Source organism: Callorhinus ursinus, unplaced genomic scaffold (assembly GCF_003265705.2).
Source record: "Callorhinus ursinus isolate GAN/ISIS: 27379988/994484 unplaced genomic scaffold, GSC_fseal_2.0 scaffold38, whole genome shotgun sequence".
NCBI classification, from domain to species: Eukaryota; Metazoa; Chordata; class Mammalia; order Carnivora; family Otariidae; genus Callorhinus; species Callorhinus ursinus.
Genome location: NW_027397100.1, coordinates 9,506,216 through 9,526,665, shown reverse-complemented (window position 1 = coordinate 9,526,665; position 20,450 = coordinate 9,506,216). Strand labels below are relative to the sequence as shown.

At 44.0% G+C, this 20,450-nt stretch overlaps 2 protein-coding genes and 1 pseudogene across 5 annotated transcripts in view; 1 reads left to right on the top strand and 2 right to left on the bottom strand.

Moving 5' to 3' along the window:
* The window catches only part of NDRG3 (NDRG family member 3), a 73,436-nt gene extending 71,768 nt beyond the window's left edge, over positions 1-1,668 (bottom strand). The window contains exon 1 of one of the 2 annotated variants that reach the window (XM_073880467.1): positions 1,519-1,668. The gene's annotated coding sequence lies outside the window, so the exon portion shown is untranslated. The remainder of the gene's footprint in view (positions 1-1,518) is intronic. The other variant, XM_025876684.2, reaches the window with a different exon arrangement.
* Positions 1,669-4,052: 2,384 nt separating this feature from the next.
* DSN1 (DSN1 component of MIS12 kinetochore complex) lies at positions 4,053-18,725 on the bottom strand. Of its 3 annotated transcripts, XM_025876713.2 has the most exons (11): positions 18,321-18,725; positions 16,896-16,943; positions 16,339-16,665; positions 13,707-13,780; positions 13,007-13,079; positions 10,500-10,587; positions 8,577-8,636; positions 8,099-8,173; positions 6,331-6,478; positions 5,412-5,499; positions 4,053-4,839 (listed from the first exon to the last, which is right to left on the bottom strand). In XM_025876713.2, the coding sequence occupies exons 2-11, from the start codon at positions 16,927-16,929 to the stop codon at positions 4,736-4,738; spliced, it is 1,071 nt and encodes a 356-aa protein (XP_025732498.1). In that variant the 5' UTR covers positions 16,930-16,943; positions 18,321-18,725; the 3' UTR covers positions 4,053-4,735. The 3 variants fall into 3 exon arrangements, with proteins under 3 accessions (XP_025732498.1, XP_025732499.1, XP_073736570.1); XM_025876714.2 differs by lacking the exon at positions 16,339-16,665 and having other exon boundaries at positions 18,321-18,718; XM_073880469.1 differs by lacking the exon at positions 16,896-16,943 and having other exon boundaries at positions 18,321-18,710.
* LOC112827878 (small ribosomal subunit protein eS27-like) lies at positions 11,073-11,650 on the top strand (annotated as a pseudogene).
* Positions 18,726-20,450: the final 1,725 nt, after the last annotated feature.

Here is a 20,450-nt window from a genome sequence, read left to right as displayed (position 1 = left end):
GGAGCTGCAAAGCAGACCTGACCTCAAGGGGCGAATAGTCCTGAGGGTAAGACTGAAGCTTCTACCCTACTGTGTATGTGTGTGATTCTAATTGGGAAAATCAAGCAAGGAAGACTTCACAGAAAAGGTGGTGAGTTAATGGAGCTTTGAAGTGTATAGGAAGATTTCCTAAGGGAGAAAAAAAGACACCTGAGCTAGTTATTTTGGGGAAGAAACATTCACATATTTTTACAGCTGTTCCTTTGGGACTTTAAATCATGGAGGCTTCTTGTATTCACCACCACTTTGTCAATGCCTTCTTTCTCTTACTTTATCTTAAATACTGAGATGTTCAAGCCCAGCGTTGGAACAGAGCCCAAAAGCCCCAGAATGAGGTGAGTGCTCGCCAAATTTGCTCTGTCACCTCCAGATCCCGCCAGCCCAGCTAGCCCAGTCCTGCTCTCCTGGCAGCCAGAAAAGGAAGACTAATTATATCCTCTGCGGGGCCAGACTGGGGGTAAACTTTGGATGCGGGCAGACAAGGCTTATCCTTGTTCTGCCAGTGAGGTACCATGAGAGAGCTTCCTTGCCTCCTAAGCCAAGAGGTTCTAGTCTGTCTACCTGTGACTTGGAGGCCAGCTTCGAGGGGGAGGGGGGGAAGCTGGGGACGCACTGGATTGGGAAATGCTGAGGTATTGAGATAATCATCATAAAATGTTTAATAATATCCCTGGCACACGGCAAGCATTGGATGAAGGTGAGCTTTTATCAACAACACACTACTACTATTATTATTATTACAGTAACACCTCAATTATACTCCAACAAGATACTGTTTTCACAGCCTACTTTTATGACGTTGAAGCAGCAACTCCAGAGATACAAGTGTATTTCAAAAAATTTTAAAGGTACAAGACCAAATTCTAACTGTACTGGCCTGAAAGCCCGAGACCCTGACTTCAAGAGCTAGCCCTTGCCCCTATCAAGCGCGTGACCTTGGGCAGGGCACTTCACCTGTGCCTCAGTTTCCTCATCTGTAAAGTGGGGCTAAGAAGCCCCTCCCTCGCACGGTCATCGTGGGGTCCAGCCCGAGGGTACTCCTCGCTGCCCCGGGGTCGCACGCACGCAACGCGAGCTCCCGGCCCACCTTTCAAGCTCCCTGGCTTCGGGACGGGCGGGGTGGGTGAACGCCCGACCCAAGGCCCACCGACCTATGCCGCCTGTTCGGCAGGAGCGGGAAAGGGGGGCGCGCTTAAGGTGCGTCCCTGAGACCGAGGGGGTCGGGCGCCCGCACGCTGTCATCGGCGGCTTCGTTGCCAGGCCCCGAAGCCCCGGCGCGGGGAGCGGCTGAGGGAGGCCGGACTGACCCGGGTCCCGCCGGCGGGGAGAGCGAAGGGCGCAGGGGGACCCGGAGGAGGCTGGCACCGCGAGCCCCCGCGCGCCGCGGAGATGAGGAGCGGAAGGAGAAAGCACGGGGAGCGACGCCCCCGCAGGCAGCGCCTCGCGTCCCCAGCGGGCCAGGCTGATGCGCTCACTCACCTGAGGCGCGGGCACCCGCCAGCAGTGCAGCAGCGGCAGCAGCAGCAGCGGTGGCGGCTGTGAGAGGGGCGGGGAAGGCTCTGCGGCCGCGCAGGCGCGCTGAGGGTGCCGGGGCCGCGCAGGCGCGCTGTGCCTGCCCCCTCGGGAACTACCGAGAAGATGGTGGCTGAGCCGTGAGGGCCCTGTGGCGCCATCTTGGCTGTAGTTTTTCATGTTGCGGAGTCTCCCCGGAGAACCTAAAACTAGAGCGGCCCGGAGGGAGGGGCGTTGAGTGCTGCGTCTGGCCCGCCTCCTCCCTTTCCGCCAAATCAGATCCTAGTGAAGCTCTTAAGAACAACAGCAAAAAAAAAACTCTTGCAAGGCAAGGAAGGCATCCTCCTTTTACGTGGATCCAGAGATGTACCCAAGGGCACATAGCCTAGCACAGTGCTTGGCTTGTGGGAGGCGCTTACCAAATTTTTGGTGAATGAGTACAGTTAACTGAAGAACTAGAATCCAAGATTCAGGGCCCCTAATTCCCAGTCCTCCATTCTATCTCTATTACAACTGCCAGCCACACCACCTCCTTTCTTGGGTGCCACAGAGAAATGGAGTTTTGGTGTGTGTTTGTTTTTTTTTTTTTTTTAAGATTTTTAATTTTTTATTAGAGAGAGAGGGAGAGTACGAGCAGGCAGAGGGAGAGTGAGAGGCAGGCTCCCCGCTCAGCAGGGAGCCCAACGTGGGGCCCGATCCCAGGACCCTGGAATCATGACCTGGGCCGAAGGCAGTCGCTTAATCTACTGAGCTACCCAGGCACCCCTGGTGTGTTTTTGTTTTAAGAACGTTTACAGATTAAGCTTAATGACCCAACGATATAACACCAAAATATAAAAGACATAATACCCTCCCTGAAAGAGATTCTTGGTTAATCTCACTGACTAAAAACTAAATTAGGACAAACGGAAGGAATTTTACCAAACATGTCAAGGACAGCAACTGTCTGTAACATTGTTACTCGTCAAGCACAATTCCTGAAGGAAACTTGGGAAGAGGGGAAACTGAAGTTAACTGAGCACAGACTTTTATGATTTATCTGTTAACACAGAGTGCCAAATTGGTTCTACTATCTCTATGTCCTTGGTTAGATTATTAAGCCTCTGACTGCTTGAGTTCCTCATCTATAGTGACAAAAAAATACAAGCTACCTAAGTTGTGGTCTGTATGCATGTAAAATCCTTAGAGCTTATAAGTATTATTTTTCTATGCTCTAACTTATTTGGCTGTTGAAGATGCAGACAAAAACACACTTTTTACCCTTGAGTTTGAACAAATTCTTACAAACAAAAAATGCAATATGATGTAATAAATAAAATGACAGAGGGTCCAATCACCTGGGAGAGGTGTGATCTATCCCCATTTTACAGATGAGTAAATTTGAGCATAAGAGATAAAGATTCACTTCAAACTCTTTCCATTATACTACTCTGCTTCTGAAAGAGTAGGCAACTAACACCACTCCTCTGATGCTTAAGAGCCCCAGCTTTCCTTGGGGCTGTCCAAAGTTTCCCTCTTGCTCTAGCTTTGACAATCAATATTATCCATTCTCAAGGCTTCAACAGCTACATATCAGTTACTTCCAAATTTTATCTCCAGTCCAAATGTCTCTACCCAATTTTCCATGTCTATATCCAATGGTCTAGTTGACTTCTCTATTTGGTATCTCAAATTGAACTACTAGCTTTCTCACCTCATTAGCTGCTCTATTAATCCACCCAGTTGTTCAAGCTTTTGCCCCTCCAGCACATTGATACCACTGTTCTAAATTTATACTTTTTAATCTAACTTATAGCATCCCTGTGATATAAGTTCTATCTTTCTCCCAATCTTACAGATAAGAGGTTAAATAACTTTTTCTCGGTTGAAGTGGCACTTAGGCTTTTAACACATAGGTCACATGACTACAAAGTTCCAGACACTATGAGCAACTCCCATGTCTGTTTTTGTTCTTCGTTCTCTCCCCAGTTCTTAGAACTATACCTGGCATATAGCAGGGGCTCTGTAAATACATGAAAGAAAAAGGAATGTGGGGGGGGTGCCTGGATGGCTCAGTCAGTAAAGCATCTGCCTTTGGCTCAGGTCATGATCGTGGGGTCCTGGGATCAAGTTTTGTGTGGGGCTCCCTGCTTAGCAAGAAGCCTGCTTCTCCCTCTGGCAAATAAATAAATAAAATCTCTTAAAAAAAAAAAAAAAAAAGGAATGTAGGTCAAAGGAAGGAGACACCACCTTTCCCTAATTGGTACTTAGGCCAAGGTTTAAGACTTAAGATTATGACTGGGTATTTAAATGAAGTAGGCTTTATCCTATTAGGAGGATCAGAGAATAAGAAACATTAACAATAAATTAGTTGGTGTTTTCCTGGTAATTAATGCTGAGGCATATTTCCACACTACTGTTCACTTCAGCATCTTGGCAAAGAATCCTATTTTCTGCTAAGCCCCCACTGCCTTAAAAAAATTTTTTATATGCTCAGTGTATACACAAAGACAAAAGAAAGCTTTTAATAATGTGCAATTTTATAATGCAAATTATTAAAAATAGAGAACAATGAAAAACAGTACTTAGCTCCCTCCTGCCATGAATCCAGGAGTTAGGATGTCAACTCAATATTAAAACCTAAAGCACACTGTGAACAGGACAGAGAATGAATGGTATTTCCTTCAACCTGGACATCGTGTAAAGTGGTAACACATTTATCCACATGATGCAAACAATGCTCACAACTCCTCTACCAAAAATCACCTTCAGCGCCACACTAGAAAATTAGTCCCATTCCTTTACTACCAGAACCCAACTTGACCCCTAAAATGTTTCCCTGGATTTGGTCCTGAATGACTTTGGATTGTTTCAAAACCTAAAAAACATCTTCACAAGATGAAGATTACTGACCATGAAGGATATTTAAAAGAATGGGCTACTAGTTCTCAAGGTCATTCCACAATAGAAGTTGCAAGCATTTTGCACATTCTTGGAAAAAGCATCTATACTACACTCTTTCAGAATCATAAATTCTGTCACTTTTAGGAAAAAAAAAACTGCAGGGCTCTACATTCAGCCCGTTATCCTCAAAGGCAACAAAGGCAGCTATCACCAGCTCAGACTGCCACGCAGTTGCCATGTGCTGGGGCACTCTTCCCATTTCTCTCCTCTGGAGCACCTTGTGCAGGAAAGCTACATGAAGTCACTGACAAGACTTAGAGCAATGTGTGGTAGGTGGGTTCTGTAGCTGAAGCTTGAGCAGTTTTCGAGCTGGAGAGGGGTCTAATTGTTGTGTGCTTCTCTTCCCTGCAGAGGAAAGACAAAAGTAAATTTCAATTGAATTCAAAATAACATTTATTGAAAACTTCTTGTATGGACAACTGTGCCAGACACTGAAGGGCATTACAATGACAAATAAGAGTCTCTGTCCTCAAGGAGATGGCAGTCCGGCAGGAAAGCCAGCTGCAACCACAACCATAATACAATGTAATGAGAAAACGAAGGTACATATAGCAAATAATTTAGGGCTGGAGGAGGCCAAGGAAAAGCAACAGGGAAGTAATGTCAGTGTCACTTAGTGGATTCTTGAAGAATGAAGAGGAAAACGACAATGGATATTTAAAAGCTTGGATTTACTAAAACACAGTTTGTGGGGATTTAATTTTCCAATCTACTGTGTTCCTGTGGAATTCACATCTAGAAATTTCCCATCAACTTTGAGTACCCACAGCATAATAATTATGGTGAGGGGAGAAAAAGAAATCATCTCATACAGGCCTTATTTTCTGAGACCATATGCTTTGAAGGGTAGTTTGTATCTGAAGGGCTATCACATATAAAATAGCGCAAGCTCTAGTCCCCTGAAGACACACACTCACCGAGCTGTACTGACACCTTCTGGAGACACTGGGTACTTTCATCCATAAAAGCATGCAGCTGCCTCACTGACCCTTGCAGTTCATCCATCTGCACATGAAAAACAGCTGTGAGCTATAAGGGTCTGTGACTTCTTTGATGTTCCTCAAGAAGGGACAGGCAAGCTCCTGCTCAGGAGCTTTGCTTTGCTGTCTTTTCAACCTGGAAAGCTTGTGCCACACACTTTGTTTGCTCCTCCAGATTCACACTGCACTTCTCCATGTTGCTCTATGGCCTGGGAGGCTGCCAAGCATAACCTCAAACAGGATTCCATGTCCTCTGGTGTCTGGGCAGGTTTAGCCAAGAGGGAGCCCAAGTGGGAGGGAGTTGAATGAAGTCAGGATATTTTTATGCAGGCTTGCTGGAAGGGTCGTCTTGAGTTAGTTTTGTCTCTCAACTAAAGGTCATCGCCCACTATATAACTTTCTTCCTCTGGTACCACAGTGACTGTTCTTCCCCTCCACCCTTCAGGCCTAGGGACAGTAAGAGTTCAGCTGCCTCTAAGCCCCAGGTTACTGCACTAATCCTTGTGGTTTCCTCAATACCTACACTTTATATATCACTCCTTCAATTAACCTTTATCAAGTGCATCTACTTTCTGTTGATACTTGGAGTGATACAATACCATTCTCCCAAATGTCCTCAGGGCTCACTTCCTCATTTCTTTCAAGTGTTTGTTAAAATGGCACCTTAGAGGGGCACCTAGGTGGTTCAGTTGGTTAAGCATCTGCCTTCGGCTCAGGTCATGATCCCAGGGATCGAACCCTGTGTTGGGCTCCCTGCTCAGCGGGGAGCCTGCTTCTCGCTCTCCCTCTGCCTGCAGCTCCCCTTGCTTGTGCTCTTTCTCTGTCAAATGAATAAATAAAATATGAGCCAACTCACCACCAACTCCATATAATCAAAGACTTTGTTTTGGTTCTGCAATATCTTCTGGTAGTCAGGCTTTGTATTAAGGACTTCACTCTGGGAAGATCCAAGATATGTTGCAGGTTCCACTTCAACTTCAGTAACTTTGGTTTCAGCTGATCCTCTGGAAGGAAAAAAAAGAACAAAAGAGCGTTCAAGGAATTTTTTTTAAAGGGTTTTTAATTATTTATTTATTTGAGAGAGAGACAGAGAGCACAAGCAGAGGGGGGAGGGAGAAGCAGAATCCCCACTGAGCAGGGACCTGACACAGGGCTTGATCCCAGGACCTTGAGATCATGACCTGAGCCAAAGGCAGATGCTTAACAGACTGAGCCAGCCAGGCGCCCCTCAAGGAATTTTTATCATCATTTTCTGGGGGAAGATATGTAAGACAACCTAGGGGAGAAAATCGCCATTAAGGCTTTATTAACCTGAACCAATATTCTTCCACTCTACTGTAGGCGTAGGCTTTCTTATTAATAAGGGGGTCTGAAACGATTATTCTAGTGTCAATATATTTATAACACTGGGCTCCAGGAAATGCTAGAACCTTCAGCTCAGTTGACTCCACCTAACAGTAAGGTCCATTTACAAAAAGGACTATAGGTGGGGTATGGTAAAGCCAAAGCTTGCTTTCCTGAAATCCATATCTATGATCTTTTCCGAAAAATGCTGGGCCACTTCAATTATCTGAAATAACTGAATATGATGGAAAGTTCATGAAAACTGAGGACTCTTTAACAACAACCACTCCCAAAATTTCCTGACTGCCAGACCCTGCTAAACACGTTCCATTTCACCTCACTTTACACTCACAACAACCCAATGAGGTGGGTACTAATATTATCCCCGTTTTCAAGAGGAACTTCAAGCTTAGAGATTAAGTAGCTTGCCCAAGGTCACAAAATGAAGGCGTAATTAGTATTTTAACAGAGACACTCTGCTTCCAGAAGCATTCCTCTTAACCAATAAGCTATGCCACATCAAAAGTTCTTATTCTGAAACTTTCATCTTATACTTTACCTATCTTCATAAACAGAACATGTAAGGGGCAAATAAAGTAACTGGTAACCATCAGTGCCTAGACTGCGGAAGTTTTCAAACCATGTTCCTGAAAGCACCTCCTTACAAAGAGGCCACTTCTGCAGTTAGGGTTTTAGCTAACATTAAATATTTGGGTTTCTAGCTGAGATACTGTTGGGGGAAAAAAAGCTTAAAATCACTGGCTTAGATGGCCAACTAAATCAAAGTCTAGCACTTTCCCACTTTTTATGCCTTTAGGACCCAAAGATCCTCTCTCTCCTATACACCCTCTTTCATCACCCCCTTCCATGTCTTTGCATCTCCACGAAGGACCTGGCCAGGGTTCTCTCCCTTACCTGCAGCTTAAAGGCCACGTGCAAACTGATGTACCCTGACCAAGATTTTGGCCCAAGCCCGGGTGCCCCGGTACAGGGCAGAGATGGGCCTGTCTCCTCCAGGATGTGGGAAAGCAGCCAAGGACACAGAACAGAAGCAATTCTGTTCTTTGACTGAAAATAGTGACACCCACTCTCCCTCCCTTTCCCCCAACTCTCCATTTATAGTTCTAGAGTGCTAATACACATTTTATAGAGCTTTGATGAGCTGATTGGCCTATGAGAAAGGATTCATCTTTCAATTTGTGCTAATAGAACTGAAATCAATTCAAATCAAATTCCACAAGGTAAAAAGATAGCTTCCCATTTCCAATCATGGAGCTAACCTGGATATGATCTCTTCAGCCTCCTTCTGGTAGTACTGCAAGAGCTGATCCCAAGACTGACGTTCCAAAGAAAATCTATAGAATCAGGAAAAAAATAATCAGTTACTTTTTGATCATCTCATTCTGAATCACTGAGGGCAACAATAAGTACATCAGGTGTCTACTCTCCTTCTAAGATGTGAATAAAAAGGTCATTAAAGGATTAGAAAGCCCGACTGATTCAGAGGATGTTAATTTAATCAAATCAAACATGAGTTCTTAAAATCAAATTAACATCCTTATTCCCTAGACTCCATTCTATGAAACTGGCTATCAGTAAAGCCCACAAGATCCCAATATGCAGTTTTCTAAATTCCAGTGTTGACACACTAGTACTGAGACTCTGAATGGAATGTTTACTATTAATTTTTTCCAGACCTAGTTATTTTCCCCAGATGAATTTAGATTTTCCAACAAAAGATCACTCATTTTCACTTACTTTGTTATGTATTCCTTCATTTCAGCCACTGATGTTTCCAGAGACAAATCTGATGATTTTCTGAAACACAGATAGGACTGTAAGATCAATATAAATCTTTCAAAAGCCCTTGCTTTTAATAGGATGCCTTACAAAATTTTAATGGCAGTAAAAGATATTCAGAATTCATCTTTCAACAAATATTAATCCTTGAGGTCTCTCTCACTTTTGCACTAGATAACAATTTCCTCAGTGGTCTCTTTATTTTCCATTTCTCTCATCGATTCCAATTCACCTATAGCGAGATTACCCTTCCCTAAAATATTCCTTAATTTTGTTTTCCTTGCCTAAAACTCCGTGACTCTTGACTGCATTCAGAATAAAAGTGAAAACTCTTCAACCTGGCACTTTAGGCTGTTTTGGCTCCAACCAGCTCATTAACTTTGATTCCAATTGTTTCCTTTCACCTATTCTGCCCCATATAATCTCACTCAGCCCCACCCTCAAACATCTGGAGTTTTCTATCTCCAAACTTTTGTTCACATCATTTTTTTAAAAATATTTATTTATTTATTTATTTATTTATTTGAGAGAGAGAGAGAGAAAGCGTGAGTGGAGGAAGCGACAGAGGGATTGAATATCCAAGCAGATTCTCGCTAAGCATGGAGCCTGACTTGGGGCTTGATCTCACTAGCCATGAGATCAGGACCTGAGCAGAATCCAAGAGTCAGACACTCAACTGACTGAGCTGCCCAGGTGCCCCTGGTGAACACTGTTTTTGTGTCTCTTCTTTTTGAGTCACCTTTTAAGGCCCAACAATACTTTTGTATGTGACACCTCTTCTTCCCACTCAAAATGATGCTATCAGTGGACAGGGATTATGTATATTTACACTAATGGCTCAGCTCAGTTGGGTAACTAATCCTGATGGAAAAGAAGCCCTGAAAATGCCAAAATTCTGCAGATGTACTCGGTACTCTACCTGGCAAAGACAAGTTAGTTGTGCCACCTTTCATGTTTCTCCATCAAGGCCTGTGACACAAAGCCTCTATCACCTCTGAGATGCAGCAGCTGGGACTTAAATACACTGCATTAAAAGAGATACTATGCTAAGCCAACATATTTTTCATCTCCTGGATAGTAATATTCTTTTTTTTTTTTTAAGATTTTATTTATTTATTTGACAGAGAGAGACACAGCGAGAGAAGGAACACAAGCAGGGGGAATGGGAAAGGGAGAAGCAGGCTTCCCGCGGAGCAGGGAGCCCAATGCGGGGCTCGATCCCAGGACCCTGGGATCATGACCTGAGCCGAAGGCAGACGCTTAACGACTGAGCCACCCAGGCGCCCCGGCAATGTTAATTCTAACAATCTGTGGGAAAGTAAACCTTTGTGAAGTCAAAACTAAAAAGTTTTATGAGGTAAGCCCAGGTGACATGATTTATTGCAAGGCAGGAGATAGAGGGTTAGACCCTGCCCCTATAAAGGAACTACCAGTTTGGGGCTGGGATTTAAAAACTTCTAAGATTCTTGCTTACCAACAGCTGAAGAACATAAGTTTATCACCAACTTGCCTTGCTAGCAAATATCTGAACAATGCTTTTCCTCTCATCTTTCCATGGCTGGTTCCTTCCCACCACTCAGGTCTTACAGGTCTTCTCTGTACACTAACTAAAGTTGTGTACACCCCCTTCAAGTACCTATCATAGTGACTGACTGCTTAGATCATCACTACCTGAAATCCTTATTTTCTACGTATTTGATTGTCTCTCCTGTTAAAATACTTAAGAAAGACCTTGCTTATTTATCATTTTATCTCCAGCATCTAGAAGAGCCTGATGTGTAGAAGATGCTGGATAAATGTTTGTTGAGTGAATAAGCAACTAATTATAATGAAAAGTCTTAATTCAATTATAATTTAGAACAGAAGGGGAACTGCACATACCCTTTTGAATCTTCAAAACATTTTTGTAGAGTTCCATTACCTTCCAGGCTCTCTGCAAAATGCTTCAATTCTTCAGAAAGAGAAGATGCTAGAGGGGGGAAAAAAAAGTACGTTATAAAATATATAGAATATGAATTTCCAGAGCAAGCTGCTGACAAAGATATACCCAAGGTGGTCTCAGCTCTAGGGTCCCCTGTTACATTTTGGCCCTCTCACCTATTTAAAGAAGTAGTATAAATATGCAGAAATATTTTATCTTTGTTCTTTGGGTAGATATAGATAAAATGGAAGACAACTCCTCTTTATGACATTTATGATAGCGTTTTTTTTTTACTTGACTGGTGAAAACTAGTTAAAAGTTATACGTGCACTGACATTTCATTCTTTCAAGAAATTTCAACTGCTGGCACTGAAAGGAAGAACATATTACAGTAGTCAGGCAATAGGCAGGGGCGTAATGAAAAATGTTAAAGGAGAATAAAGAATTATGGGCATAAGGTAAAAACAGATCTCTGCTTCGACTTGGAAGAATCTACAGTTGCACTCAGGTGAGAAATGCAAAGAGGAAAGCAGATGTTAAACAGCTATCCTATCTACTCTAATTATGGTGATGGTCCAATGCCGAGATAAACAACAGCCTGAGTTCATATATTTTCCAGGTCTTTTAAGTGGGTAACACTGAATATTTCTGACCCTGGATGATTGTGTAGTTATACTGTAAAAAGCTACTTCCTAGAAAGTTGAAAATGGATTCCTAAGAATATTTGTAACTTATATCACAGATGAACAGCTAATTTCCTTAACGTATAAAGAGTTCCTACAAACTGATGTAAAAAAGCCAACATCCCAATTTTCAAAAACAAAAAAGGAGCCTTTCCGGCGGTGCCGACCTCCCCACAAGAACATCCCCTCTTGAAGGACCTCCTCCACCCATCCCAGAAGAGAAAAGGAAACACAAGAAGTGCCTGGCGCAGAGCCCTAACTCCTATTTCATGGATGTGAAGTGCCCAGGATGCTACAAAATCACCACCGCCTTTAGCCATGCACAAACAGGAGTTTTCTGTGTTGGCTGCGCCACTGTCCTTTGCCAGCCTACAGGAGGAAAAGCCAGACTTACAGAAGGATACTCCTTCAGACAGAAGCAGTGCTAAAAGCACCCTGCATCAAGATGAGGGGCAAACTATCCCAACCAACACATTATGGATTAAAAAAAAATGAACAAAGGATACAATCAAACAATACACAGAAAATGAAGTACAAGTGGCTCAAAAAAATATGAAAAAGTGCTTATCCTCTTTGAAAGAAAAAGGAACACAGATTAAAGCTAGAAAATACTTCTTATCACCTATCAAATAGTAAAAAATCTGAACTGCTTGGTAAAACTGTTAGGAGTGTGAAAAAAATAGATACTTGCATATATTGCTCGTAAGAGAATAAACTGATATAACCTTTCTGGAAGGCAATCTGGTAATTTCTCACATTTCATTTGATCTATGTAATTCCAGTTCTAGAAATTTATTTTTACTTGTGTATGTGCCGAAAGACTTGTGTAAAAAGGTATTCATGACCCTATTCATTATAATAGCAAAAGACTGGAAACAACCCTAAAAGCCCATCAGTAAAGAACTGGTTAAATGATATATGGAACATTTATAAAATGAAATGTCATATGGCTACTAAAATGTCAAGACAGTTCTGTATGTGCAATATGGAACAACATGCAAGACAAACTGGTTTAAAAAAAAAAGACAAGGGGCGCCTGGGTGGCTCAGTCAGTTAAGTGTCTGCCCTTTGCTCAGGTCATGATCCCAGGGTATCAGGATTGAGCCCCCTGTCAGGCTCCCTGCTCAGTGGGAGAGTCTACTTCTCCCCTTCCCTCTGCCTCTAACCACTGCTTGTGCTCTCTCCCTTGCTCTCTCTCTCTCTCTCTCTCAAACAAACAATAAATAAGACAAGGGGCGCCTGCGTGGTGTCTGACTCTTGGTTTCAAGTCAGGTCATGATCTCATGGTCATGAGATAAGCCCCGCATCAGGCTCCTCACTCAGCACGGAGTCTGCCTGAGTCTCTCTCTCTCTCATCTTTTGCCCCTCCCCCACCCACCCTCTCTAAAATTAGTAAATAAATCTTAAAAAAAAAAGACAAGGTAAAGAACAATGCAGAGAGTATATGTTCATTTGGTATTCATGTAAAAATGTTGGTAAAGATCTCTGTAAAATGCAGTAAGATCTCTGTAATAATCAACAGGAAGCTGGTGGCTGTGGTGGCCTCTGCAGAGGAGTTGGACTGGCTTGGGTGGGAGGCAGGCTTACGTCTCACTTTTATACCTTCTGAATGTCATAAGCATATACTCTTACTTTTTTAAACATAACTTTAAAATATAGAGGGGGGCTGGTTTTGTGAGGCAGCAGCTCCTATAAATGGAGGTCCTGAAAGTGGAGCTTCAACTGACCTAAACAGAAGGTAAAGCCAAAGGCCAAAGCTTGCTCATCTGTTCTTAGCAACTTACCTTTGGCTCTAAAACTTTCAAGACTGAAGCCCTCAGTGTCCTTTAGGAAAGGTTCAAGTTTCTGAACAGAGAACTAAATAAAGGAAAGCATTTTCAGTACAACCAAGATTTTCCAGGCCAGTCCCGAGTTCATGTAATTTCATGATGTTTAATCAACATGAAAGTAAACATGATTTAATTTTTATACCTAAGATTTTTTCCTATAAACAAATAAGTAGATCAGGAAAAATCTCTTTGCTCAGACTATACATTTTGATTTTTGGTTCAGAGAAACATGGTCATTTAATTAACACAAATGACTTATCTAAACTGATGTAAATCACAAGTTAGCCATATAATTTCCACTCGGTATGTAGTCAGACCTTAAATGTCTCCTTTAACTTAGATATTGACCTTCACCCACTTTAAATTCTCATCATTTGCTGCCAATGGGCAATCTATACTAGACTGAGGAAATCTCTGTCAGCTGCTTCAGTTAGCACCAGAACCAGTGGGATTGGTAGAGAGACTAGTCCAGAGAGAAATCAGCTGCTGCTGGGATTAAATCTGGCTTTTAAATTAATCCCACCTAGAGAGAAGCATCTTTTAATCTTAACTGATACATTACACAATACTGATCTCTTTTTGGGGCTGTCACAGTAACAGTTTAAGAAAAAAAGAAAAAGAAAAAGAAAGCATTTCTCAATTCCAAGATTCTTACCTGGAAACTGGAAAGCAGGAGAGCAACAAGCCGTTTGCTTTCTGTTAAGTTGGCACTGATGGATCTGCTGAGCTCTAACATAAAATATCACCACATGTAAGGAGCTAGATACTAATACAGTTAGCAAAGTAAAAAAAAACTGAAAATTGTCCTCCCTCCTGATGGGGTCTAACTTCAGATAAGAACGCGTAGGCAGCCTTTTCTACTTAAAAGGAGAATTTATATAGACTATATATAATTTTTTTAGACTCACCAAAAAATGAAATTTACCTATTTATATGTACTAACTTTAAAATGTTATTAAGAACTTTTTATGGATTACATTAAAATCTTATCTATTAGGGGTGCCCGGATGGCTCAGTTGGTTGAGTGTTCAACTCCTGATTTTGGCTCAGGTCAGGATCTCAGAGTAGTGAGATCAAGTCCTGCAACTGGCTTCCTGCTCAGCCGGAAGTCGGCTTGAGTTTCTCTCCCTCTGCCCCTGCCCCAGCTCATGTGCGAGCTCTCTCTCTTTCAAATAAATAATTAAATCCTTAAAAAAAAATAACATCAAAAATAGTAAAAACAATGTAACTTTAAAAATCATTTAACTTGTTTTTGATGTTTTATTTTCAACATTCAAGGAAAGGAAATGGGAACATTCGGGCATCTTTAGGACAGGCACTGCAGTGTGGTGTTTTTTTTTTTTTCTCAGGTAGGCTCCATGCCCAATGTGGGGTTTACACTCAGGACCCTGAGACCCTGAGATCAAGAGTTCCATGCTTGGGGCACCTGGGTGGCTCAGTTGGTTAAGCATCTATCTTCGGCTCAGGTCAGGATCTCAGGGTCCTGGGATGGAGCCCCACGTAGGGCTCCCTGCCCAGCGGGGGGACTGCCTCTCCCTCCTCCCCCCGACTCCTGCTCTGTTTCTGCCTCTCCCTCTTTCAAATAAATAAAATCTTATTAAAAAAAAAAAAGAGTCACATGCTCTACCGAGTAAGTCAGCCAAGTGCTCCTGCAGTGTGCTTTAAATACACTGTCTTATAAATTATTAGCTCCATTTTACAGATGGGAAAACCGAAGCTCAGAGGGCAGATAACTTGCCGGAGGCCAGATATTGGTGGAGCCAGAATTCAATCCCAAGTCTGCCACCAAAAAATGTGTATTTTCCCACTAAGAGCCATACTGCCTCTCTATAATGACCTAATAATAACATTAATAGTAATTTGTTAAACACTTGCTACATAAAAGGCAATTCATTAAATGCTATGCACACCTCATTAAAACCGAAGGCAAGTAGCTTATCAATTCCATTTTACAAAGGAGGACACTGAGGCACAAAGGCTGGATGATAGGTAACTTGCCCAAGGTCACATGGTGAGTCCCCCTGAAGTGGAGTGGGATTTTACATAATTATGCCACTGAATCCTCAAACGACTACAAGATGTAGATACTGTTTTTTTTAATTATGTCCAACTAAAAACATCAATTATTACACAGCAAAGAAAGTTTGCTCTGACAATTTGAGATACATATATTTTTGTCCCCCCGCTTCAGCTGGCTGTGTTTTTAGTTCTTTTGCCTCCTAATTATTTCTCATTGCTGTTAGTATAGAAAAACAGGATACCTTCTGCCTATAACCAAAGAAACCTGGCAAGTGGCCAGGAATAGCCAGGAGATAACCAATCTTATTACATCAGTGATTTTCTGTTATATAGAATTTTTAGGTCCACAGGCCCTGGAACAGAGATAAAGGTAGGGGTAACCTTAGGGAATTGCTTCTGTTTTCTTGGCACACCTACAGAGTAAAGTGCATGAGCACAATTGTGGCAGCAGTATGCTAAATGGCTATTTTTACCCAGATTTCCTTCTACACATTAGGCCATCTGGAAGTGAGCTAATATCTTTAAAATAATCACAATAGCTTAACACTGGAGCTATTTACTTACTATATGCCAAGAACTGGGTTATATATCAATTCATTTAATTCTCACACAACCCTGTAAAATAGGTATTATTTCATCCCATTTACGGATAAGGACTGTAAGGCAAAGGAGCTTAAGTAATCTCCTCAAGGTTATACAACTAGTAAGTTCTTCCTGAAATGTGCTGGACTTTCCACATTAAATATTGTACTTCATTGCTTACTGAGATGTAATTATAAGTTCACACAAATCACATTCAAATACGGCATGTCTAAAACCTTAGTTTTCACCAAGATATTTTTACAGGCATCCTCCCTCTGAGATAGTTTCAGTTATAAAGCCTATAAGCAGGTAGCAACCCATCCACCTTCTGTTTTACTTTAGGAAATGACAGAAAGCCATACGAAATCTTTAATGCCTCTCATCCTAGCAGAGGTGAGAGTTGAACAATTGTAAACTAGAATTTCTGTTCATGGTGGAGATTACAATGGGCAGCTGTTAACATAATAGCAATCATACAGAACACTCACTAGGTGTTTGACATGAGTACTTAGGATCTTAGACTATCCCCCTTACAGATGAGGAAACTGAGGTTGACAGGGGTGACATGATTTGCTCAGTCACATAACAAGTAGCAGAGCCAAGTCATTCCTCCTCCATTCTTTCTGCCGTACCTCACTGCCTCTTATCTGAGCTGGAACTCCTGTCTTACATACGCAGCACCCCACCTGTGATGCCCTGATGAAAGGCAGGCAGTGACTTCCGCCGGCTCATTTCTTTCATACTCGCTCGCCTCCAAGATCGACTCTTGTCTTGACGATCGGGAGATTGTTCTTGGGGGGACAAATGAAGGGACCTGGACTGAAGTCCTTCCTGGTGGCCGAGATCACAACTTCCCCCCATTTTAGGGCTAGAGCCAAGGTGAATTCTTCCCTCTGAAACGCCTTGAGCCATCTCCAGGGAGGCAGGTGATTTGCTACACACTTCCACAGGGATGGGATCTGATTCCAGTGGATGATCATGAGTCTTAGTTGTCACTGGTTCCTCTTCTAGCACTTGTTATGAAAAAGTCAAAATACAAAATCAAACCCACCACAACCATGCATCTGAGCAAAAAGGTGGAAAAAGAAAATGTATGCCCCAGATCATGGAAACAGTGAGGAAGCATCTCTGCAAATATGTGAATACGTGATTCCAAATCCACCAGAAGCCAGGAAAGCATTTGTGTATAGCTGAGAAATCTGAACCCAAGGCAAGAGGTCCTTAATTTTACTACAATACTTACTTTCTATCGTCTCCGATCTAATTATTGAAGTCATCCTGGATGAAAACCCTGAAAATAGGAAAACAAGGTGATCTGTTCTTCACATTTCAGCCTCAGTCTTGCTGGGGCTTTACTACCCCAGAAGAGACCTTGTGTTGTCCAGCCTTTCTGACCTGTCCATCTCTGCGCCATGAAATTCTACCTACCTGACAAGGCCCAGCCCAGTCCCACCTCATCCACCTCCTCCAGAGACTATCAGACTATCATTATCTCCTGTGCTGAATTTCTACAGAACTCATCGTTAGAAATACTGATGTCTCGCTTAACACATACCCTCCTTTATTTCCCATGTAACTAGTCCCTCATGTCCTAGATGGCATTATGATCTACATGGTCTTCCAAACTAGAAAAATCACATCATCCTTTACTTCTTATGTTTAATCTCCCCAACCAAAGTCCTGTCCATCCTACCTCCGACAGTCTCTGGAAAACTTTTCTCCACTTCCAGTTCTTAGTTTAGTATGGGTCTCAGAACTTCCACCATCTGCCTCCCCCTCCCCAGCATAACCTTGCAGTCTCTCCACTAGTTTTCCAACATCCAGCACTGCTCCTCTCCAATCCATTCTTTAGACAGCAGCAGATTCTTCCAGTATATTCAACACCTTTCATTAACTACTCCTAACCTACCCATCCCTGCTCTCTCCTGCCACCCCCATTCCCTGCACCACTTTTGAATCTCTACATACACACTGCCTGTAAGACTTACTCAGCCTTCCCAACCTAGCTCCAATGAGAAGCTTTCAAACCACTTCTCTAGGCAAAGTTGTTTGCTCCACCCCTTAGTCTTCCTAGCACTGTAAAGTCTGTTTACAGGTCTGTCCCTAGTGGCTGTCACAGACAACTGACTGGAAGAAGGCAAGGAAGGACATGATTGAGGCGTCTCTGCATCTTCCATGCTTACCCCTCCCTCCCAGCAAAAATCTGTATGAGGGGGAGAGACTCTAAATGAAAAATGAATATATAGGGAGGGACAGCGTAGGAAAGGTAACAGAACAAGGGTGGGTAGGTCAAGGATCTAGATCCCCACAGTAGGGCTGTATCACAGATTCAAGTCTGGATAATAACAGCAACAAATGTCATTTGTTAAGCTGCTTGTTAAGCGCTTATTATATGCCACGATCTATGTATGTACGCAAGCGTTTTATTTGCATCATTATCTCATTATCCCACTGAATCCTTTCCACAGCTCTGTAAATACTATCATTAATTCCTCCCCGCAGATAGGGTTCAGAGGACCAAAAGCCCGGCCCACTGGGGACAGCCCGTGGGTGCGGATGCAGAGGTGAAATTCGAACCCGGGCCTGTGACCCACCCCCCCAGCCCTCAAACACCGTTCTGCACAGGCCCCGAGCGAGAGGCGCGGCCCGCCCTTGGGATTCCTCTCACCCGGAGGAGGTCGCAGCGCTCCAGTTCCCCCAGTCCCCTCTGTCTGGGGGGCAGCGACCGGTCTGGGCTGGGCCGAGAGGTCCGACGCCAAGGAGGCTGGTGCGGAGATGAGCCGAACGGCGTCCACGGAGAGATCTGCGACTTCCTGACCTCCGGACGACGCCAGTCCAGCCCACAGCCTCCGTCTCGGAGATACAAGCCAGCAAATCACTCTCCGCGGCCAAGAGTCGCGCTTCGACGTCCTGCGCCACTGCGGCCGCTCTTCACGGGCCTTGGGGCGCCGTCAGCTATCTGCGACACTAAGTCTGCCGCGGCTTCTGAAAGTCCCGCCAACTAAGGGCGCCTGCGCAGTTGGCAGCCTGCCGGATCCATGCACGCATGCGCAGAACGCCGGCCGCCTTCGAGGCGCATGCGTAAACTTGTGTTCAACCTCTTGCCATCCGCCCGCCCCAGCCCCTCTTGTCCAAGTCCTTACTGGTCCCGACCCGGCCACGTAAACTATTTCCGCAGCTATGCCACGCCCGCGGGGGGAGTCCCCTCCTACGGATTCCACCTCATCTTGTCCTTCGCGCTGGACGCGCTCAGAGTCGATTGGAGATGGGGAAGCAGAGGCCCAGAGAGGTACTTGCCAAAGGAATATAGTGGATCACGGGGCATCTGATGCCCTGCCGCGTCGTTAGGCCATGGTCCCCACCCCACGTTTATATTAACTGCAAAAACGTGGGCCGTGTCTTTCCCAGGGCAGAATGGAGCTCTGTACTCCCTTTGTTTTATTCTATCCCACTCCTGCTCCAGCACTTTCCTTCTGTGACCCCTTCAATATTGGCAAAGTTCAAGAACTCTTCTGTGCAGCCTCATTGCAGGCCACCCCCTGCCCAAACTGCTTGCAGCTCCTCTGCCCACCCCTATTGCTTCTTCCCTCTGCTCCTTTGCTCAAGCCGTTCCCTTGGCCTGGGAAGCCCATTCCAGCTTTTTCCTGCAAAAAAAGCCTCAACTGAGGATTCATCTCAGCCTCTTCTCTGAGGCTCCAGACTGAAAACTGTGTTCCCAGAAGCCCAACCGTGTCTACTCCACTATCCCTTGCTGGCATGGGAGCCTGCAGAGAGCAGGCTGCTTCTTCAGCACCTAGCATGATGCCATGGAAATGTCCGCTTGCATAAGTGGTCCTTTCATTCAGATCTGAAACCAAATGTTGAATTATTAGCAGTCCAGAAAATCTGAAAGACGAGTCGGGGAGCTGCCGCTGGAATGTGACTGTATTCATCCTTCCATAACAGCTGCGGTCCTTGGAAAGGTTTCCTGATGGGAGGTAGAAATCTGCCTTCCTGAAATTTTCCACTCTGTGGTTGCAGCCTGCTGGCTCTAATAGCCACCTGAAAGCAGAGCTTTGCTCTTGGTTCCCAGAATATCACTTTCTGGGGCTTAGTGGTACCCAGTTCCTTCTATGCCTGTCTCCCTCTTTCAACTCCTTGTTTGTCAATGTCCCAAGAACAGAACACAATATTCCCAGCCAGGGCTGGTCATCCTGAGGCACAGTGAGAATATTGCTTCATGGATTCCAGACCCAATACATCCTCTGTCCTTTCTCTGCTTTCAGTTCTCCCATGGCTTCCTACGGTCTACAGGACATGGACATTCCTTACCTCCTAAGGCACAGCATGATCTGACCCAGGCTTTTTCATCACTCCTCACTCCAGTGACATCCTGTGGGCTCCCCATTTCTGCTCTGCTCTGTACTAGGCTTTCATACGTGCACTCCCTCACCCTGGAGCCACCTCCTGTCAGTCTCCTGCCTATAATATGCCACTATCCCCTTCATTTATTCAACATCTCAACCTCAGGTGTCAGTTCAGATGTCCTGTGAAGTCTTCCAGTTCCTCCTGGCTCCCTGAACACCCTGGGTTCCCCCCTGCCATTGACATTTGCTTTCCTGTCTTCCAGACCTATCTATTGCATTCTCAATGCCTAGCACAAACTTAGTTCTTGTTAGCCCCTCCACACACATCTCATCCCCGAGTAAAAAGAGAGAGGGAGGGAGAGAGAGATGTAGATTTTTCATAGGATAGCCAGCTTCCAAAGTGGTCCCCAATAATCTCTGCTTCCTGGTATTCATGCCCTGTGTGTTCCTCT

What these genes read in the sequence shown, in the direction of transcription:
- DSN1 (XM_025876713.2), bottom strand. Translation starts at nt 16,929, where the DNA reads ATGACTTCAATAATTAGATCGGAGACGATAGAAA. An exon ending in TAGATCGGAGACGATAGAAA is followed by an intron (nt 16,666 to 16,895) that starts GTAAGTATTGTA and finishes TTTCATAACAAG; the next exon opens with TGCTAGAAGAGGAACCAGTG. An exon ending in ATGAAGGAATACATAACAAA is followed by an intron (nt 8,174 to 8,576) that starts GTAAGTGAAAAT and finishes CTGATTCTATAG; the next exon opens with ATTTTCTTTGGAACGTCAGT.